The sequence below is a fragment of the Nerophis ophidion genome, linkage group LG23, assembly GCF_033978795.1.
Source record: "Nerophis ophidion isolate RoL-2023_Sa linkage group LG23, RoL_Noph_v1.0, whole genome shotgun sequence".
In the NCBI taxonomy this organism is placed as follows: domain Eukaryota; kingdom Metazoa; phylum Chordata; class Actinopteri; order Syngnathiformes; family Syngnathidae; genus Nerophis; species Nerophis ophidion.
In genome coordinates, this window is record NC_084633.1 from 8,108,881 (window position 1) to 8,129,973 (window position 21,093).

The 21,093-nt window shown below is 39.9% G+C and overlaps 2 protein-coding genes across 5 annotated transcripts; both read right to left on the minus strand.

The window, feature by feature from the left end:
• Positions 1-2,821: 2,821 nt before the first annotated feature.
• LOC133541682 (metalloproteinase inhibitor 2-like) lies at positions 2,822-20,853 on the minus strand. 4 transcript variants are annotated; one of them, XM_061885220.1, is made up of 5 exons: positions 20,617-20,853; positions 3,478-3,554; positions 3,309-3,411; positions 3,084-3,196; positions 2,822-3,022 (listed from the first exon to the last, which is right to left on the minus strand). In XM_061885220.1, exons 1-5 carry the CDS (start codon positions 20,744-20,746, stop codon positions 2,984-2,986), a joined length of 462 nt encoding a protein of 153 aa, XP_061741204.1. In that variant the 5' UTR covers positions 20,747-20,853; the 3' UTR covers positions 2,822-2,983. The 4 variants fall into 4 exon arrangements, with proteins under 4 accessions (XP_061741204.1, XP_061741205.1, XP_061741206.1 ...); XM_061885221.1 differs by having other exon boundaries at positions 3,117-3,196; positions 20,617-20,850; XM_061885222.1 differs by lacking the exon at positions 20,617-20,853 and adding an exon at positions 6,047-9,280.
• LOC133541678 (metalloproteinase inhibitor 2-like) lies at positions 10,027-11,390 on the minus strand. The gene is made up of 5 exons (XM_061885215.1): positions 11,201-11,390; positions 10,977-11,056; positions 10,799-10,901; positions 10,318-10,430; positions 10,027-10,257 (listed from the first exon to the last, which is right to left on the minus strand). The coding sequence occupies exons 1-5, from the start codon at positions 11,328-11,330 to the stop codon at positions 10,090-10,092; spliced, it is 594 nt and encodes a 197-aa protein (XP_061741199.1). The 5' UTR covers positions 11,331-11,390; the 3' UTR covers positions 10,027-10,089.
• Positions 20,854-21,093: the final 240 nt, after the last annotated feature.

Genomic DNA, 21,093 nt, shown 5'->3' on the forward strand with positions numbered 1-21,093 from the left:
TATATTCATAAATAACAGCCTATGTGCGCACTTTTGACAAGTGATGCATCAAAAATTTGGTCTTAACAGAAGCCGCATGTAATATAATTTTGCTGACGATTTCTTCTTTCCGGCGCACACGAGTGATGTAGCTAGCCCAAAGCCATCAAAAATAAAAAAGTCACATTAGAAAAGATCAGATTACAATCAGATGCAGGACTACCGGATCAGATTAGAAGCACTCAAGCATTTAGATTGGCAAAAAAAAAACTGGATTGCAAAATAATGTAATTCGGTTTGCAGTGTAAACCAGTGGCGTCGCCAGACATATTTCATTGGGGCACGTGCCCCACTGTTGATCTGCAGTGCCCCAGTAAAAATTTCACCAATAAAAAAAAAAATGCTTCAGAGTTTTAAGTCTACATAACATAGACAACAGCGCACATACTACTTAGTATGGTAATTGATTGCTACTGTATTCACTCCACGAAACAGTGAGCACATGGCTACTTAATATGGTAATTTATTCACGTGTGGATGAGACTTCGGTTGAGAGAGAGAGGGAGGCGATGCGAAGCGAATCACTGCGTGAGGTAGGTAACGTTAGCCAAAAACAATTTGTTAATAACATTATTTTGATTTTGATTTGACTCAAACTGTAACTCCTAGATGGATATCAGAAAGTTATTCGCCCGCAGCAGGGAAAAAGAAGCGAGGAATGAGAGGTGTAAGTGAAGTCCTAGCTAGCTAGGCAACATCATTGTCTTAAGTTGATGCTAAGTTAGCTAACATTATTCCTTGTATCAAGACAAACATTCATTTGCTGTTCGAGCTGTCAGGGGAATTTCCAATCAATTTGAAACATAATGTTGGTTATTGTCTGCTGGTTCTGCATCAATGATTATTTGGAGTAAGCATGTGTGAGTTGAGTGCTTCTCAAATGGTTTATCTTCAGGAAGAAAAACATTTTTCCATATCAAGTCGTGAGCCAAATGTTTAAATCATTCAATCAATCAATTAATCGTTTATTTATATAGCCCTAAATCACAAATGTCTCAAAGGACTGTACAAACCATTACGACTACGACATCCTCGGGAGAACCCACAAAAGGGCAAGGAAAACTCACACCCAGTGTTTATTTCACAGGAAAATAGCACAGTAGACTTGTCTTGTTAATCGGTGTGACTTTGACTAAAATAATCTTGTTTTGTCACCAGAAAAATGGCTACAGCTAAAGCATCTGGTTTTGTTTCCAGAAAAAATGGTAACATTTCTGTATTTGTTTTCAGAAAAATGGCTGAAAATATCGGGTTTTGTTGCCCCATTTAGATTTTTAAAAAATATACTTCCATGTCTGTCCTGAATCCTCCTCAAACTTGTTAGTCGGTTTGCCTTTTGCTAAAATACTCACTAATAGTCACTAGAAAAATGGCTAAATATATCTGTTTTTGTTGCCACAATTAGATTTTTTTCTCCCTAAACTGTTTTTTTTTCATACAAACATCTGACTGCGACTCACTGAAAATGACACACAATCCACTTTTATGTCACGACCCAGCAGTTGGGAACCACTGGTCAACTGTATAACAGTTACTGTAATATTTCCATGTCTGTCCAGAGTGATTGACCACTTTGCAAAAATGAAAACGAGACCTTACAGTTTACTTCTCAGAAAATGATTCCCTGAACAGACACACAACAGTTGTTCATTTATTCTACTACTGTGGCTTTATTGTTTTGTGTACATTTTATAGTTTTGTGTATCTGAAATAGGATTAGCCACATTGCCATAAATGGAAATTAAATATTATAAAAGAACCCAGAGATTTAGGGGTCCTTTATTTTTTGTTTTACTTTTGTAGATGTTAAATTTGCAGATTATTACTGGGGGGGGGGTTGCCCACATCTGAGGTCCTCTCCAAGGTTTCTCATAGTCAGCATTGTCACTGGCGTCCCACTGGATGTGAATTCTCCCTGCCCACTGGGTGTGAGTTTTCCTTGCCCTTTTGTGGGTTCTTCCGAGGATGTTGTAGTCATAATGATTTGTGCAGTCCTTTGAGACATTTGTGATTTGGGGCTATATAAATAAACATTGATTGATTGATTGAAAAAGATTCATTACTCTTCCTTTTTACTTTTACCAGTAGCAGTTTAGAAGTCTGGAGTAAAAAAGTGCACAAGTAGGTCAAATGCATTAGTTAATTTCAGGTGGTTAATCAAAGATCCATACAACAAAATCTGATATAATTTCATAGTTTAAAGCACTATTTATGTATTTATGATAAATAAGTGCTAAAAATGTTGCTTGTGCGCTTTGCACGCTCACATGAATTATTTGTGCCCCAGGTGTGCCCCAGTACAGTATTAGGTCCAGTGACGCCCCTGGTGTAAAACCCTTTGATTGCACAGAATCCATTAATTAACCAAATGCGCCAGTACTGAGACTAGAATTGAAGCATGTTTACTTCAGTAAACACAGCAGGATGTATGACAGCATACCTCCATGCCTGCAGTCACATTGGAATCCAGACATTTGTCACGTGGCCTACACAAAATTAAAAAAAAAAAAAAAAAAGCTGAGTTGGATAACTTACCCAGCAGTGGTCATCACACTGAATTTAATTTCCTGCTCGACCTTGCTGAGGTAACAGTGAAAAGGCGGACTGGATTTTCCCACACAGTAATACAGGTGTTTCACTATTCAAATAGTGAAAAACAGTTGAATTTAAAATTCATATTCCTGCATTTAGTAAAACTGAAGTTTAGGAGGATTAAGCCCCTGTAAATTAGACCTGACACCAATGGCCATTTTAAAAACCCTCATCAGTAAAATACACACCATTTCTTTAAATAGATTTATTTGTATGACATTTTCTGCTTTGGAGTTTTTAGGGTGTTTGATGTTTATTAGGTTCCTCACTGTACCAGCAACAAGAACCATCACTTTTCTTGATGCAAGCAGATTGTTTGTCCTGCTCGTCAACTGCATTTGTCCACAAGCACTCAGTTGGGCTGCCGATCCCACACGGCACAGCGAGTGATCTGGATAATACAGCGAAGGTTAGGATTTAAATATTATTCACCATAAATGAGTTCTGCTTACCTTGCATTCACATCCCATCATAAAATGTTCTACCGGGGTATCGTGACTGCTCTTCCAGGGTACAACGTAATTACAGGATGAAACACACAGCGACCCGTCAGACTTCCGTTGGCCTGCAATTGAGAAACTTGAATTAAGTCCAACAGACTGAACTGATCATTTTACACTCTTGCAGGACGAAATATTTCAAATCATAAAACCCAAGGATGTTTTGTTTTGTTTTACCTGTGATGAAATATTCTACACCTTTGTCCAAAGTCACACCACATGCTGCAGAGGAGGATGCAGTGCAGATTGTATCATAGTACCTAATAGGACCTTTCAAGATCTGAAAAAATTTATATAAATTAGAGTTTGCATGCAATCATTGACATAATTGAGTATAATCAATAACCTTGGTCAGTTTGATGTCATACGTGACGTCGTACTCAAATTCACCAGCCGCCTCTGAAACCACCTTTGCCTTGATGGCTGGAAAGAAAATGCCAGTCAATCTGTGACTAGAATTGAAGCAAACCATAAAAGGTATCTGCTAAACAGTCATGTGAGAACTCAAATTGACGGGTAGTTTAATTTCTCTAAAGAGGAGAAAACTATATTACAGGTCAGGCTGGAAGTCTATGCAGAGAGTGGCGAGGACGGCGGAAAAGATCAGGACCCCATCCTCCCAACCAGGAAATTGCAAAAAGCCGCTGCCTGACCAGAGCTCAGAAAATCTGTAGAGACTCCTCAGGTAATAAGACGTGAAAGCATAATAATCCCCTCAGTACCGGATTAACTTGCTGGAATATAAAAAAAACATGACTGCAATGCAAAAGTGCAAAATATTTATCTGCACAGTAATCTATATCTGCACCTAATTGCTCTTTTATCCTGCACTACAACGAGCTAATGCAACAATTTTGTTATCTGTACAGAGAAGTTCAAATTTGAATGATAAAAAGGAATTCTAAGGTAAAAAAAATGCTGTTATTTTAATTAGGTTTTATTGAAGAAATGTCCCCGTTTAGACAGGAAGTCAACCAGAAATGTCAAAATATAGTCAGGCTACATTCCCCTACCAAACTTGATAAAAAACATCTACAGTAAAGCAGTCAAAAATATCTTGGCTGTATGTAAAACTAAGAGTGCATGTGCTACTTGCCAAACCCTTATCCAATTTCTCTCTTAAAACAAAAATAGTCATCATTAACACCAAGTTACCGAGCTAGCTGTGAAAATATGGTTCGCTGTAACTTATGAAAAAAAAAATCTTTAAGATGGTTTTGCCAGAATGTTTGGCACAAAGTAGATACAGTTTGAAATTGTTGAACACATTTAATTGTTTAAGTCATAGTTACAATTGCCAACTCCCCGAAAAAAAAAATCATAATCCTCTCAAAACCCCTAAAACAGATTAACTCGCTGGACAATAATATAACACTCCTAAACTGAATTTGAATGATAATAAAAGTCCAAGTTTAAACATGGATGCATACGTAAAAGTGCAATGTATTTATTTGTACAGTAAATCTATATCTGCACCTTATTATATCCTGCAAAACAACCCAATACAATGAAATTGTTTCTTGTTTGTACTGTAAAGTTGCAATTTGAAGGACAATAAAAGGAAGTCTTTAAAAAATTAAAAAAAATACAAGGACACCTTGCAGTGCTGGTCGACCTAAACTGTTTTAGCCTCTGTGTGAAAGGAGTCCATCTACAAAAGGTTGAGTGGAGGCAACTGATCCAATGTTTCACAGTTGCTTCCATTCAACCTTTGTGGAATTCTCACAATTAACCTTTTTTTAAACATTCCACTCCAACCAGAATTTAATTAGATGCACAGGTTTTGGAGTCAGATAAATACATGGCAAACTAAATAATATTTTGCTAAATTACTAAAGGTTAATAGGTGCTGAAGGAACTCTCCACTCTGTGGCTATTGTCTGTATGCTATATTGTGTTCATTTGTCATTAAATGTAACCATCACACACCATTAATAGTTGAAGCCACAGATCTTTCAGTTCAAGTTTATTTCGAACATGCATACGATACAATGTAACTCATCACACTACTCCAGTTGTTTCATTACAGCACGTTCAAAAAAGGAGTAGGAAGAAGCAGAGCTCATTTAATCCTACCCCTTTTCATAGCAATTTTATCCAATTTTCTTGTTTTCTGTAACAGAACAGTGAATAATAAACAAACCATAGTAACTAAACAATGTTCATAATTCTTATTCGCTGTACTTTGTGAACACTTGTAGTTTGAACTGAATCATATTGGTGCTTTGATTCCATAATTTAATTACACATACAGATATGCTAAAAGGTTTTAAGTGTTGTACGAGCATACAAATGTTTATTTGATCATCAAAAGGGTGCAAAGTGGATCCGTGAAAGATGACACGTACCCGACCTGCAGAACCAACTGCACTGAGTGACTAAACAAAATGCACTCCCATAATTATGCATTTTGCAACCATAGACCTCAACTTGTAGTTTAACTTTTATACACTATCTGCTGCACTGACAACACACCTGCTGTGTGTGTGTTTAAGTTTATTTGGAGCATGCATGCATACAACATGATACATCAGTTTCTCTATTCAACATGTTTAGAAAGGAGTTAGAAGAAGCAGAGCTTATTAAATCCTACACCTTTTCCTTTACATAGCAGTTGCTAAAACTTTTGTTCATTTCCTGCTCTCTATTTATTCACAATATACTCCATAAGTAATAAAAGTAAATGTTGGTTATTGTTGCGAAACTGTCAAAACTGACGTGTGACGTCACAATTGACCTTTTTCCTCTACAGGGCCCACAAAACTCAGAACATGAATACTATTGGCAGCTCAATACGGGCCGATTCCATTTTTTGTGGCATTTTGACCACATTTAAGAGCGTTCCTTGCCAACATACACGGACAATTCATGGATGCAAACATTATGTACACCCAAAATGTTAACATTGAACTTACCAACATCTGACTGGCAAAACCGCGTCTGTGGATGGTCATAAGGACACGTGCAGGCCTGTGCTCCTTCTTGCAGCTGCCACATGCACAGCAGCGCCAGGGGAACACACAACACTTCATCCAACTCATCTTGGAAGAAAATGTAGCTAACAAAGAGTACATTTGGGAGAAAGAAGTTCAGCAGGAATATATTCTGGTGTCATTTCTTAAGGGTGAATGAGCAGCCTTTTATTGCTGCAGGCTCCTTCCACACGCTTCATCACTTGCACAATTGGATGATTGATTTCACCTTTGCACACACCTGTCCGTGACCTGTTGTTGTTAAAAAAAACATTTAATGTAGCAATTTTTTCCAATAGAGTGACAATCCCTGTCAACCTTTTCCATTTTGTGTCCTTCTTTTCTTTCGTGTCTTCACAGCCCCATTTTTATTTCCATGTATTCAATATTACAAGGGTCCTCACTCAGAAGTTTTATGCAGGTTTGTGTTTGATTTACATGTTCTAAACCACACAATAAATGTACTTTTAGCAGAGTTTGTGCATCATGTGTGGGTCAGAGTGGATATCACAGTAAAAAATGACTTCATTATTCCATGAATTGATTAACGTGGACCCAGACTTAAACAAGTTTAAAAACTTATTTGGGTGTTACCATTTAGTGGTCAATTGCACGGAATATGTACTGTACTGTGCAATCTACTAATACAAGTTTCAATCAATCAATCAATTCATAGATACGTAACGTTTGAACAAATCTATTTTTTTTTTAAATGGTTTTTAAGTGGACAAGAACTGATATGATGTGAGCCATTTTTCTAAGTAATTTACCCACTCTGCCTTCATGTCCATCCCCCTAACTCAGGGGTCTCAGACACACGGCCTGCGGGCCAATTGCTGCCCGCGAGTCGTTATTTTGCGGCCCCCACCTTAATATGAAAGTTTAATGTTAGTGCGGCCCGACAGTTTTATATGAATGGCGCTTGGCAGCATTGTGTGCGGAGCTGAAAGAATCTACCAATCACGGTGTGGTATGTGGCTCTCGAGGGCCGAACATTGACGTCACTTGCGTGATGCAAGCAGAGAAACGTTTTGCTGCTTTTCCACTAGACCTGCACGCGCTCTTCCTCCCTAAGTCCCTCCCTCTCTCGCCCCCCTGCTCGCTCTCTCTAGCTCCCTCTCACCCTCAGCGCCTCTGTACACAGTCCGGGCTGGGGAGACGAGCGGTCTGGTAGCTTCCGAAGGACCGAGCGACAATACAAAACTGTTGAGCACTGGACCCCAGCGCTGATACTCCGACAGAGTCGCTGGGCAAATCGGACGTGTAAAACGTTAACCATAATTTCGTGATGTTAGCCCGTTCGGGGCTAATTGTGCTACCGTAACTGTAAACTCCACAGCCCCCCCCCACCACCACCACCACCGGGCCGGACGTAGCCCTTGAGCAGTAGTTTTCCCACCCTTGTCTTATGGAACGCTTCCAATGAAAACAAGCAAAAAAAGAGAATCAGTATCGTCAAATACGTCCCTCAAATAAAGTATCAATTGGTATAAATCTGAATTTTTCTAATCCGTTTCCTGTAACTGCTCGTAGTGATTTTTTTGTTGGTAATAACGATAAAATAAGACAAAAAAAAATGTTAGATTTTTGAGCGGCTCTTAAAAAAAGGGAGATCTGGCAATAAATCCCATCTAGGGATTCTGTGATGAAAAGGAAAATCCCGAGTTTCTTACCACTTTCCAAAGGAATTTTTCCATATCTTGAAAGGCAAAAGTATGCATAACACCAAATGTAATAAAAAGTAAAGTTGAAAAACAAGGTCTGATTTACTACCACAAACTTTTCAGGTGGTGTTTTATCAAAAAAGGAACCGTGTATTAGCCTGTGTACTTCGGGCCAGCTAGATTAAGATTTTCATGTCAAAACTCCTGCGATGAGATGGCGACTTGTCCAGGGTGTACGCCGCCTTCCGCCCGATTGTAGCTGAGATAAGCACCAGCGCCCCCCGCGACCACAAAAAGGACAAGCGGTAGAAAATGGATGGATATGGATTTAAAGTGTGATTAATCAGACATTTGTATTAATCCCAGATGTTCTAAACTCACTTGCACAATTTCAGTTACCTTCAAAGTTTCAATCAAATCTAAATAGGTATATACATATGCTATATTGTTTAGAATTGATAGAAAGTAAGGGACCAGAATAAATTGTGATTAATATGTCTAATCTGTGATGAGGTGGCAACTTGTCCAGGGTATAACCCGCCTACCACCCGAATGCAGCTGAGATATACTCCAGCGACCACCCCCCGCAACCCCAAAGGGGACAAGCGGTAGGAAATGGATGGATGTCTAATCACAAGTTTGCGACTTTAATGCACACAATGCATCCAACGCACATCCTTCGATTTCACCAACCACAGCGCTTGCTGGAAAAAGGTTTGAACACCCCTGTTGGAGAATATATACAGGTAGTAATGATATATTGAAGGAATGCTAAAAGCCACTAACCCATATTGTGCGCTGAGTTTAACACTCAGGGCAGCCACTTTGACAGCAAGTTGTCAGGAAATAGAATCAACCCGAACGTGAACTATTCATTAGCAGTACTAATTATAAATATATGCAAGGTGGGGGTCAGCCTTTGATATAACTTCAGTGCTGCCCTAGTGGCTCCCTGGAGCATTCTTGAAAAAGTATTGATGGAAAAGATACAATTTTTGTTTGGACAAACATGACTCAAATCTTCTCAATTATTAGAAAGCCCACTGTTTGTATGCTTCACTGATCAGGATTTGTTGAACATAGTTTTGTCTAATTTCAGCGGTTCTTGAACTCACCATAGTGTGCACTGACACTTTTACATGTAGAATCTTCCACTCCAGGGCTTCACGGTGGCAGAGGGGTTAGTGCATCTGCCTCACAATACGAAGTTCCTGCAGCCTTGGATTCAAATCCAGGCTCAGAATCTTTGTGTGGAGTTTGCATGTTCTCCCCTTGAATGCGTGGGTTCCCTCCGGGTACTCCGGCTTCCTCCCACTTCCAAAAACATGCACCTGGGGATAGGTTGATTGGCAACACTAAATTGGCCCTAGTGTGGGAATGTGAGTGTTGTCTGTGTTGGCCCTGCGATGAGGTGGCGACTTGTCCAGGGTGTACCCTGCCTTCCGCCCGATTGTAGCTGAGATAGGCGCCAGCGCCCCCTAAAAGGGAATAAGCGGTAGAAAATGAATGGATCTTCCACTCCTGTGTCTTTACACAATGACTTTTCACAACCAAATCAAGGTGGTATCACCATCTTTAATATATATATATATATATATATACACACACACGTCTGTTATATAAGGATTTTAAGTCACTGTTGAAACAGTTTCTGATACTGTCGATATTCAGTTTCACTACTTTTAGATTGTTCAGTGTCATGTTTGTGTGCCCTAGCAATTGCTGTGTGCTATTCTTGATTGTTGCTGGGTCAGGTTTGGTTTTGTATTTTGTTTTAATATAACAAAAAAAAAAAACCTGGTTAAATTCAGCACTACTTGTATTTAATAACCTTGAATAGCCAGAGTTACTCATCCCAAAAAAACAGTAAGTTTTAGACAAAGTCAGAAAAAAAGCTTAGGTCAGTAATCACTCATTTTAGAAATTGACAGGATTTTAGGTGTGGAAAATATAGCTTAAAACTACATGGCATTTAACACCCATCTGTTAGTTTGATACTTGTGAGGCCATTTTACAGCAGTAAAAGTTCACTGGTCAGTTTGTTGGTTTTGAGTCTATGCCAAACGTTTAAAATTATGTCTTTACATGATTTCAAAGCATGCCAAGAAGTTTTACTGCTGAAAAAAAATGTATTACGTTTGTGACAACAGGTCATAGTTACATTGGTAGGATTTTTTTTTTGTGGAAGCATTACTTTTGTAACCACTTTACTCATAAGTCATTTTAAAAAACCTCAATATGGTAGAAAGACAGCATTGATTCAAATGTTAAATTTTAATAGACCATTTTATACATTGAAGTTTTTAGCATCTTAAATCTTCATTAACCCTTCGTGGGTGAGGCAGCATCCTTGTACCAAACACAAGAACCATCACTTGTCTTGATGCAAGCACATTGTTTGTCCTGCCCTGAATCACCAAACAGCTTTTCCGTCCACAAGCACTCGGTCGGGCCGCTGATCCCACACGGGACGGAGTCACAGCGAGTGATCTGGAGGATAAAACCCCGATAAGGATTGAACACATTCTTGGAGATGACAGGTTTGCTTACCTTGCAATCACAGCCCATTGAATAACGATCCACCAGGATCTTGTGGCTGCTTTTCCAGGGAACAATGTAGTCACACAATGAGATGTACAGAGACCCGTCAGATCTTATTCGGCCTGAAAATAAAATATAGTTGACAAAAAAGCGGAACAAATTATGCCCCACTTAGATATCCTCAGCCTATGTTAAAGTTTATATAGCCCTTAATGACAAGTGTCTCAAAGAGCTGCACAAGTCCACCACTTTAACTAGGCTTTGCTACATTTTATATCAATATTTACATGACCTTAATTTAAACTATAGCATGTACATTTCACACTAGCATACTCTGCAATGGAATTTTTAATCTCTTCAGTTCTAAATTCAGACATTTGAACCACTCAGTCAAAACAGCATTACAGTTTAAGTTGTGATTAACAAGTGACTCAATGTCATACTGGAAAAATAAAACTTTAAGAGATCTACCAGCATATAAAGAGCTTACCTGTGATAAAATATTCTACACCGATGGTCAGACTCACGCCACATGCTGCAGAGTTGGATGCAGTGTAGATGGTACCAAAGAGCTTCTCAGGGCCTCTGAATGTCTGGAAAATCAAATAAAAGAAAAACCTTGATTCATGCACAAACTTCATTAATTTGTATTAATGCCTCATAATCACCGCAATGTGTTGGATGTCATACTTGACGTCGTTAAATTTACCAACGCCGGTTTTTTTTGCAACCACCTTTGCCTTGATGACTACGAAGACAAAAAAATTAGAATTACAACAAACTCCCTTGAAACCAAAACAAACCATCTGTTTGGTAAAATCATGAATGTGATTGAAATTCAAGCAAAGTCAACTGGCATCAGTCCTAAATTTAAAGGCAGGATTTCACTTACCGACATCTGAGTGGCAAAAAGCGGTCTGTGGATGCGTGAGAGGACAAGTGCAGGCGTGTGCTCCTTGTTGCAGCTGCCACATGCACAGCAGCAGCAGAGGGAACACACAACACTTCATCCAACTCATCATGGAAGAAACTGTAACTAACAAAGGGAAGTTTATGGTGTCCTTTGTTGAGGAGGGTGGATGTGCAGCCTTTTATTGCTGCAGGCTCCTCCCACACTTGCACAAGTGGATTGATTTCACCTTAGCACACACCTGTCTATGATGTTTTTAATGAAAAAATTGTTTGCACCCAGCAAGCACTTTCTGTAAATATAACTTAAGAAAATTAGAGCACTTTGTCTTTCTGTGTAACGTGTCTGCACTAAAGCACCCAGACAATAAATGTCATTAAAAACAAAACACAGGAACCAGAATATTTTTCTGGTGAAGTTTCTACATATATTCAATTAGTGCTCGGTATCTTGTTTCCACGGCAACTTGGGGTAGAAGGCTCCTTTGCCCCATTGAGCTGAGAAAGGACACAAAGACTGTATAGGAATGCAAAAAAACAATAGACTAATAAAAGTTTACTGATAGAAAATCATCACTCACATTTTTAGATAAAGAAACTTTTTTCACTGCAGTGCCGTTACCTCTCTACCTTTCCATATTTCTGGAGAAATCATGATTTTTTTTTCCTTCTTTACTGGATGATAAATGGACATGAGTTTTAACCCGTGAGGGTCTACATTTTTTTTTAAAGTACCAATTATGGAAAAATAAATGCGATTCATATGTTGAATTGTGTTTTATTTTATCCATTAAAAACCATATCCAATGATATTTCCAGTCCACAAAACCTGTGAAAATATTGTCTAAGCAGCCATTTGGAATTTTTTGTTAAAAAAAGGCTTTGTCAAAATCCGTTCTGATGACGTCACCGTGAGAATTCCTCTGCACTCGACCCATATCAGCAGATCATTCATACTGGATGTATGCACTATAGACTTTCCCTGGTTACATGGCAACAGATGTTTCTAAGGGATGGGGGTCGTAAACTTCCGTTGCTTTCTTTACAAAACAGTTCAAAGAAACGGTGCCTGGAGGGGAGTCAATCCCTGCTTCCTCTCCGCTTTGTCTTTCTTGGGTCAAGACAACTTCTTCATGTGGATTACAATACATCAAAGAAACTAACGCCTTCATGTCGCTTCCCATCGTACACAGTGGAGTTCTACAAGCTTTCTGCTTGGTAGGATCAAAGACAGCTTTTGTCCTCTCTCCAGGAACTCATGGCAACACAAAGTTTTGTGATAACTTAGATACAATTACTGTGACACAAATTAAAATAAGGTTTTATGGATTCTGTTCCCTTGAATCAAAATATGGATGTATCAAGAAGTTATTTGACATAACATGAGTTGAGGCTATATAAATTTTTAGGAAAAAAATACGATTATTTCACTATAATTTTTCCAAGACTTAGCAAAGTGTTGTGGCTGAGATATTTGACTTAGAAGTGCAGCAACAAGCAAAAGTAGCTGCAAATGCTCGAACTGCATTCAACACACGTCCCCTAGATTGATACATTCCTGTGGCAATTTCACAGGAGCTAAAGTGTACTGGTCAGCTCATGTTTTGAGTCCACGCCAAACATTTGAAAAAAATAAAATATTAAAGGATGTTTTTCCCAGCAAGGAAAGGAAAGCAATACACTGTTTTGAACCATACCCATGCCAAGAAGTCTATTTACGACTGACTAACATCCATTAATGACATGTTTGGTTAAGACAATGCAATAAGTCATAATCTTGAGATGATTCCATTTTGTTTGTTGAAGCAGTAATTTGTTAGCGCTTAACTAAGGCCTGAAGAACGGGGTGGACTTAGCCCCCGGGAGGTTCCTGTGATGTTGCACTTGCAAGATCTTTTCACTCACAACTTTTTGGCACTGTATTAGCATTACACAACACTGAACACATCTAAATGGTTGAAAGAGGACGTGCAAAGAGGCTTCAGTCATCTTTTGGTAAGCATGAGATGGCACAAACACAAAGACAATGTTGTTGCATGGAAAAGCTAGCAGGCAATTTGCAAACAAGGAAAAGTTGCACAGATGACAGCAGTATATACCAACTGGCACAGAACTATAGAGTAGACCTGAAAACAGAGGAGGTTCAGGTGGAAAGAAACTTTTCTTGTCCGGAAAACAGGGGCTGGAGGTCCACCCAAAGATATGTTGTCTGTGCACAACCTTTTTGATTCAGAATGTTTGCACTTGCAAGATAGTTCTGCTTACAACTTACTATGTTAGAATTACACAGCAAATACTGAAGACATCGAAATGGCTGAAAAGCAATATTGTTTGTTTCCTGTAATAGTAAGAATTTAAGGCCCACAGGTCACACCTGGCAAGTAGGGATAGGTAATACGGACTATCTCAATATCCTGCCAAGTGAATATATAAAGAAATAAAAAACACCTACAAAACTCCACCTTTTTTACTATGAGTATGTCAGTGCATCCAGTCTTCAGAACCCCCAAAACACTACTCTAAAATGACACTATGTCTTTTAAACTACAGTGGCGTGTTTCCCACCCAGGCCTTCAGGGGTTTCCTACTTAGTCCGACTTCAATAATTACCTTCCAAAATACCATAATTTATGTCGCTACATGACCACGGCTTGAAAAATACTATACAGAAACACGCCTGCGCACTACTGGGCATTGAATTTGTACAAAAAGGGTAATTTTTTGGCGCATCTAAAAGTCAATAAACCTGTCAAAACAAACATTGTAAACATTTTTGAATGTGAAAAATATTTTTGAACTCACAATACCGCTGGCAGTTGGTGGATTAGGGTGGAAGTTGCAGGCAAACCATTATATCTGCCACCTAATCAATGTTTTGCTCTGCTACTTTGTTGGTTAAAAAAGTGAATACCGCTGATTTCTCCTGCTGTCCGGGTGTGGCTCCGGTGTCACTTTCTGCTTTTGTAAATCACAACTTGTGATTGGGAGTGACAAGTGAGTATCCAATCACAGTCACGTTCAACGTAAGGCTACTGTCAACTATCGCAACTGTCTTTAAAATTAATGTCCTCCGTTGGTTAAATTGCACAGCCCCCAATAATGTCGGGGCTAGAACAGTGGTCCCCAACCACCGGGCCGCGAACCGATTGGTACAGGCCGCACAAGAAATAAAAGTAAAAAAAAAGAAATACAAAAATGTTTTTTTGTTTTTCTTTTAATTATTAATTCACATAAATAAACAATATATACATTATATATCAATATAGATAAATACAGTCTGCAGGGATACAGTCCGTAAGCACACATGATTGTATTTCTTTATGAAAAAAAAAAACCTCCGGTCCGTGGGACAAATTTTCAAGCGTTGACCGGTCCGCAGCTACAAAAAGGTTGGGGACCACTGGGCTAGAAGGCCTCCGGCAGAATTCAGACGGCGCTGCAACAAGCTAGCTCTCACTTAAAAGAGCAACACTGGAGCCTAATATGACATGGAGAATATGATGAATACTTCTATACATTTATGGAAAATCAACTCAAAATAAAATCAATATTTATTCATTAATGATCATGATTTATGTTAGGCCACACCACTATTAAAGTACATCAATTAAGTTTAAATAGCACACCTATACTGCAAAGCTGTAGTATGATTTGCTTATCATACGGTATGGAAGTTATTGTTCTGTCAATCTATCAATCTATCAATCAGATAGAGTTATGGTGCACTCCTGTCACATAATGGCAAATAATGATGCTCATAAGCACCCCAAAATAGACCGATAGAAAATAAATAGTTGACGAATGTGCAGAAACAGGCGACACACTCTTCAGAGCAGACATGGAGGCGAATGTCCCCAAAACTGCGAGTGACCCATCCATCCATTTTCTACCGCTTGTCCCTTTTGGGGTCGCTGGAGTCTATATCAGCTGCATTCGGAGGGAAGGCGGGGTACACAGATGGACAACATTCACACTCTCATTCACACACTGGGGCCAATATTTAGTGTTGCCAATCAACCTATCCCCAGGTGCATGTTTTTGGAAGTGGGAGGAAGCCAGAGTACCCGCAGGGAAACCACGCAGTCATGGTGAGAACAGGTAAACTTCACACAGAACGATCCCAAGACTGGAATTGAACTCAAGACCTTGGTATTGTGAGGCACATGCGCTAACCCCTGTTTACCGTGCTTTGAGAGACATGTCATAATCCATCTCCATCCAACCATCTTCTTCTGCTTATCCGAGGTCGGGTCGCGGGGGCAACAGCCTAAGCAGGGAAGCCCAGACTTCCCTCTCCCCAGCCACTTCGTCTAGCTCTTCCCGGGGGATCCCGAGGCGTTCCCAGGCCAGCCGGGAGACATAGTCTTCCCAACGTGTCCTGGGTCTTCCCCGTGGCCTCCTACCGGTTGGACGTGCCCTAAACACCTCCCTAGAGAGGCGTTCGGGTGGCATCCTGACCAGATGCCCGAACCACCTCATCTGGTTCTTCTTGATGTGAAAGAGTAGCGGCTTTACTTTGAGTTCCTCCCGGCAGCTCCTCTCTGAGCTGCCACCTTATCGTGGTAGAGGAGTTTGTGTGTCCCAATGATCCTAGGAGCTATGTTGTCTGGGGGCTTTATGCCCCCTGGTAGGGTCTCCCAAGGCAAACAGGTTCTAGGTGAGGGATCAGACAAAGAGCAGCTCGAAGACCTTTATGAAGAAGAAAAAACATGGACCCAGATTTCCCTCGCCCGGACGCGGGTCACTGGGGCCCCCCTCTGGAGCCAGGCCCGGAGGTGGGGCACGATGGCAAGCGCCTGGTGGCCGGGCCTGTTCCCATGGGGCCCGGCCAGGCACAGCCCGAAGAGGCAACGTGGGTCACCCCTCCAATGGGCTCACCACCCATAGCAGGGGCCATAGAGGTCGGGTGCAATGTGAGCTGGGCGGCAGCCAAAGGCAAAACATGTCATAATCTTCTCCGCAATTCAGAAAATGTCGACTGAAATTTACACTGCAGGCCAAAGTGGCCCAAATCTGATTTTTTTCCCAGCTGACCGTTTACACTGCAAGTAAAATCTGATTTTTACCTGACTCCAGTGTAAACGTGCACAGCCCCAATGTAACCTCGTCACTTGCAAGCACATTTCAATAGTAAAGGGAGGACTTCGCTATTACTGCTACAAAATAAATGTGGCAACATCTTAAAGTGTGTTACGTGAAAATAAATATAATGTATTAAGTGTAATATTTGGGTGTTGTAGTCTTATGGTTACGTTGAGGATTCAGACATCAGTGCAGATCTACATGAGCTTTAATTTTCAACTCACATGTAAGCAAATGCATCATTTCCAGTCCAACAAATCGCTATTCCTTCAGAATCCATCCATCAATTTTCTACCGCTTTTTCCCTTTTGGGCCAACACAGACAACATTCACACACTAGGGCCAATTTAGTGTTGCCAATCAACCTATCCCCAGGTGCATGTCTTTGGAGGTGGAAAGAAGCCGGAGGACCCGGAGAGAACGCAGTCACAGGGAGAACATGCAAATTTCAAAGATCCCAAGTCCTTAAACCCAGGAATCTATATATTCATAAATAACTTTTGCCTATCTGCGCACTTTTGACAAGTGATTCATCAAAAATCTGGTCTTAAAAACAGAATCCGCATGTAATATCCTTTTGCTGGCGAGTGATGTAGCTTCACGGTGGCAGAGGGGTTAGTGCGTCTGCCTCACAATACGAAGGTCCTGCAGTCCTGGGTTCAAATCCAGGCTCGGGATCTTTCTGTGTGGAGTTTGCATGTTCTCCCTGTGAATGCGTGGGTTCCCTCCGGGTACTCCGGCTTCCTCCCATCTCCAAAGACATGCACCTGGCAACACTAAATGGGCCCTAGTGTGTGAATGTTGTCTGTGTTGGCCCTGCGATGAGCTGGCAACTTGTCCAGGGTGTACCCCACCTTCCACCCGATTGTAGCTGAGATAGGCGCCAGCGCCCCCCGCGACCCCAAAAGGGAATAAGCGGTAGATGGACGAGTGATGTAGCTAGCCCAAAGCCATCAAAAAAAAAAAAGTCACACTAGAAAAAAAAATCAGATGCACAATTACCACCTGATGTGGCCTTAATCTGATGCCTAAAAATCAGATTTTAAGCACTCAAGCCTTTAGATTGGCAAAAAAAAAAAAATAACTGACAAAAATGTAATTTGGTTAGCGGTGTAAAACCCTTTGATTGCACAGAATCCATTAGTTAACCAAATGCACCAGTACTGAGACTAGAATTGAAGCATGTTTCAGTATACACTGCAAAATGTGTGACATCATACCTCCAGTCACATTGGAAACTAGACATTTGTCACGTGGCCTACATTAAATCATATTTGACAAAAAAAAAAAAAACACTTTGATAACTTACCCACAGTGTTCATCACACTGAACTAGCCTTAAAATCCTGCTCGACCTTGCTGAGGTAACAGTGAAAAAGTGGACTGGGTTTTCCCATACAGTAATACAGGTGTTTCACTATTCAAATAGTGAAAAGAAGTTGAATTTAAAATTCATATTTCTGCATTTAGTAAAACTGAAGTTTAGGAGGTTTATGCCCTCGTAAAATAGACCTGACACCAATGGCCATTTTGAAAACCCTCATCAGTAAAATACACACCATTTCTTTAAATAGATTTATTTGTATGACATGTTCTGCTTTGGAGTTTTTAGAGTGTTTAATGTTTATTAGGTTCCTCACTGTACCAGCAACAAGAACCATCACTTTTCTTTATGCAAGCAGATTGTTTGTCCTGCCCCTCAAATGTATTTGTCCACAAGCACTCAGTTGGGCTGCCAATCCCACACGGCACAGAGGAGCAGCGAGTGATCTGGATAATACAGCGAAGGTTAGGATTTAAATATTATTCACCATAAGTTAGTTCTGCTTACCTTGCAATCACAGCCCATCATAAAATGTTCTACCAGGGTATCGTGGCTGCTCTTCCAGGGTACAACGTAATTACAGGATGAAACACGCAGCGACCCGTCAGACTTCAGTTGGCCTGCAATTGAGAAACTTGAATTAAGTCCAACAGACTGAACTGATCATTTTATACTCTTGCAGGAATAAATATTTCACATTATAAAACCCAAATATGTTTTGTTTTACCTGTGACGAAATATTCTACACCTTTTTCCAGAGTCACACCACATGCTGCAGAGGAGGATGCAGTGCAGATGGTATCATAGTGCCTAATAGGACCTTTCAAGATCTGAAAAAAAATGTATATAAATCAAAATTTGCATGCAATCATTGACATAATTGACTAATCAATAACCTTGGTCAGTTTGATTTCATACGTGACGTCGTACTCAAATTCACCAGCCGCCTCTGAAACCACCTTTGCCTTGATGGCTGGAAAGAAAATGCCAGTCACTATGACGAGAATTGAAGTAAACAATAAAAAGGTATCTGCTAAACAGTCATGTGAAAACTCAAATTGACTGGTAGTTTAATTTCTCTAAAGAAGATAAGTAGAAAGCTATATCACAGGTCAGACTGGAAGTCTATGCAGAGAGTGGCAAGGACGGCAGAGAATATCAGGACCCCATCCTCCTAGCCAGGAAATTGCAAAAAGCCGCTGCCTGACCAGAGCTCAGGAAATCTGTAGAGACTCCTCAGGTAATAAGACTCTTGAAAGCATAATCCCCTCAGTACCGGATTAACGCGCTGGAATATAAAAAACAAACATGACTGCAATGCAAAAGTGCAATATATTTATCTGCACAGTAATCTATATCTGCACCTTATTACTCTTTTATCCTGCACTACAACAAGCTAATGCAACAATTTTGTTATCTGTACTGTGAAGTTCAAATTTGAATGATAAAAAGGAAGTCTAAAGGTGAAAACAGTGCTGTTATTTTAAATTCGGTATTATTGAAGAAATGTCCCCGTTTAGACAGGAAGTCAACCAGAAATGTCAAAATGTAGTCAGGCTACATTCCGCTACCAAACTTGATAAAAAAAAACATCTACAGTAAAGCAGTATAAAGTATCTTGGCTGTATGTAAAACTAATAGTGCATGTGTTACTTGCCAAACCCTTATCCACATTCTCTCTAAAAAAAAAAAATCGTCATTATCATTAACACCAAGTTACCGAGCTAGCTGTGAAAATATGGTTAGCTGTAACTTATGAACAAAAAAATCTTTAAGATGGTTTTGCCAGAATTTTTGGCACAAAGTAGATACAGTATGAAATTGTTGAATACATAGTTCAATTCATAGCGACAGTTAAATGATAAATGGGCTGTACTTGTATAGCGCTTTTCTACCTTCAAAGTACTCAAAGCGCTTTGACACTACTTCCACATTTACCCATTCACACACACATTCACACACTGATGGAGGGAGCTGCCATGCAAGGCCCCAAAACAGATCAACTCGCTGGACAATATTATAACACTCCTAAACTGAATTTGACTGACAAAAAAAATCCAAGTTTAAACATGGATGCATATGCAAAAGTGTGATGCATTTCTGTACAGTACATTTACTATATTTGCACCTTATTGCTCTTTTATCCTGCAAAGCAAACCAATACAATGACATTTTGTTTTTATCTGTACTGTAAAGTTGCAATTTGAATGACAATAAAAGGAAGTCTTGAAAAAAATAAAAATAAAAGACATCTTGCAGGGCTGGTCGACCTAAACTGTATGTCTGTGTGAAAGGAGTGCATCTACAAAAGGTTGAGTGGAGGTAACTGATCCAATGTTTCACAGTTGCTTCCATTCAACCTTTGTGGATTACTCACAATTAACCAATTAACCAGTACACGAAAGATGACACGTACTCAACCTGTAGGAGCAACTGCACTGAGTGACTTAACAAAACACGTTCACATAATTATGCCTAATGCAACCACAGACCAACTTGTAGTTTAACTTTAACACACTTTATCTGCTGCACTGACAACACACCTGCTCAGGGAATGTTTAAGTTTATTTGGAGCATGCATGAATACAACATGATGCTTTAGTTTCCAGTTTCTCTATTAAACATGTTCGAAAAGGAGTAGGAAGAATCAGAGCTTATTTAATCCTACCCCTTTTCCTTTACATAGCAGTTGCTAAAACTTTTCTTCATTTCCTGCTCTCAATTTATGCACAATATACTCTATAAGTAATAGAAGTTAACGTTATTGTTGCAAAACTGTCAAAACTGGTGTGTGACATCACAATTGACCTTTTTCCTCTACAGGGCCCACAAAACCCAGAACATAAATATTAAATAAACCTTGGCAGCTTAATACGGGCCGATTCCATTTTTTGTGGCATTTCGACCGAATTTAAGAGCGTTCCTTGTCAACATACACGGACAATTCATGGATGCAAACATTACGTACACCCAAAATTTTAACATTGAACTTACCAACATCTGACTGGCAAAACTGCGTCTGTGGGTGGTCATAAGGACACGTGCAGGCCTGTGCTCCTTCTTGCAGCTGCCACATGCACAGCAGCACCAGGGGGAACACACAACACTTCATCCAACTCATCATGCAGCTCAAAATGTATCCAACAAAAATAATATTTTGGGAGAAGAAGTTCAGCAGGCAAATATTCTGGTGTCTTTTCTTGAGGAGGGTGGATGTGCAGCCTTTTATTGCTGCAGGCTCCTCCCGCACTTGCACAAGTGGATGATTGATTTCACCTTAGCACACACCTGTCTGTGACATTTTTAATGAAAATGTGTGTGCACCCAGCAAGCACTTTCTGTAAATATAACTTAAGAAAACTAGAGCACTTTGTCTTTCTGTGTAACGTGTCTACACTAAAGCACCCAGACAATAAATGTCATTAAAAACAACACGCAGGAACCAGAGTATTTTTCTGGTCAAGCTTCTAC

Coding starts and splice junctions, on each gene's coding strand:
- LOC133541682 (XM_061885219.1), bottom strand. CDS start 20,746: ATGATGAGTTGGATGAAGTGTTGTGTGTTCCCCCTGGTGCTGCTGTGC. Junction 18,596..20,616: donor GTTTTGCCAGTCAGATGTTG/GTAAGTTCAATG, acceptor TTTTCTTTCCAG/CCATCAAGGCAAAGGTGGTT. Junction 18,243..18,349: donor TGTAGAATATTTCGTCACAG/GTAAAACAAAAC, acceptor TCTCAATTGCAG/GCCAACTGAAGTCTGACGGG.
- LOC133541678 (XM_061885215.1), bottom strand. CDS start 11,330: ATGATGAGTTGGATGAAGTGTTGTGTGTTCCCTCTGCTGCTGCTGTGC. Junction 11,057..11,200: donor TTTTTGCCACTCAGATGTCG/GTAAGTGAAATC, acceptor TTGTCTTCGTAG/TCATCAAGGCAAAGGTGGTT. Junction 10,902..10,976: donor ATGACATCCAACACATTGCG/GTGATTATGAGG, acceptor TTGATTTTCCAG/ACATTCAGAGGCCCTGAGAA.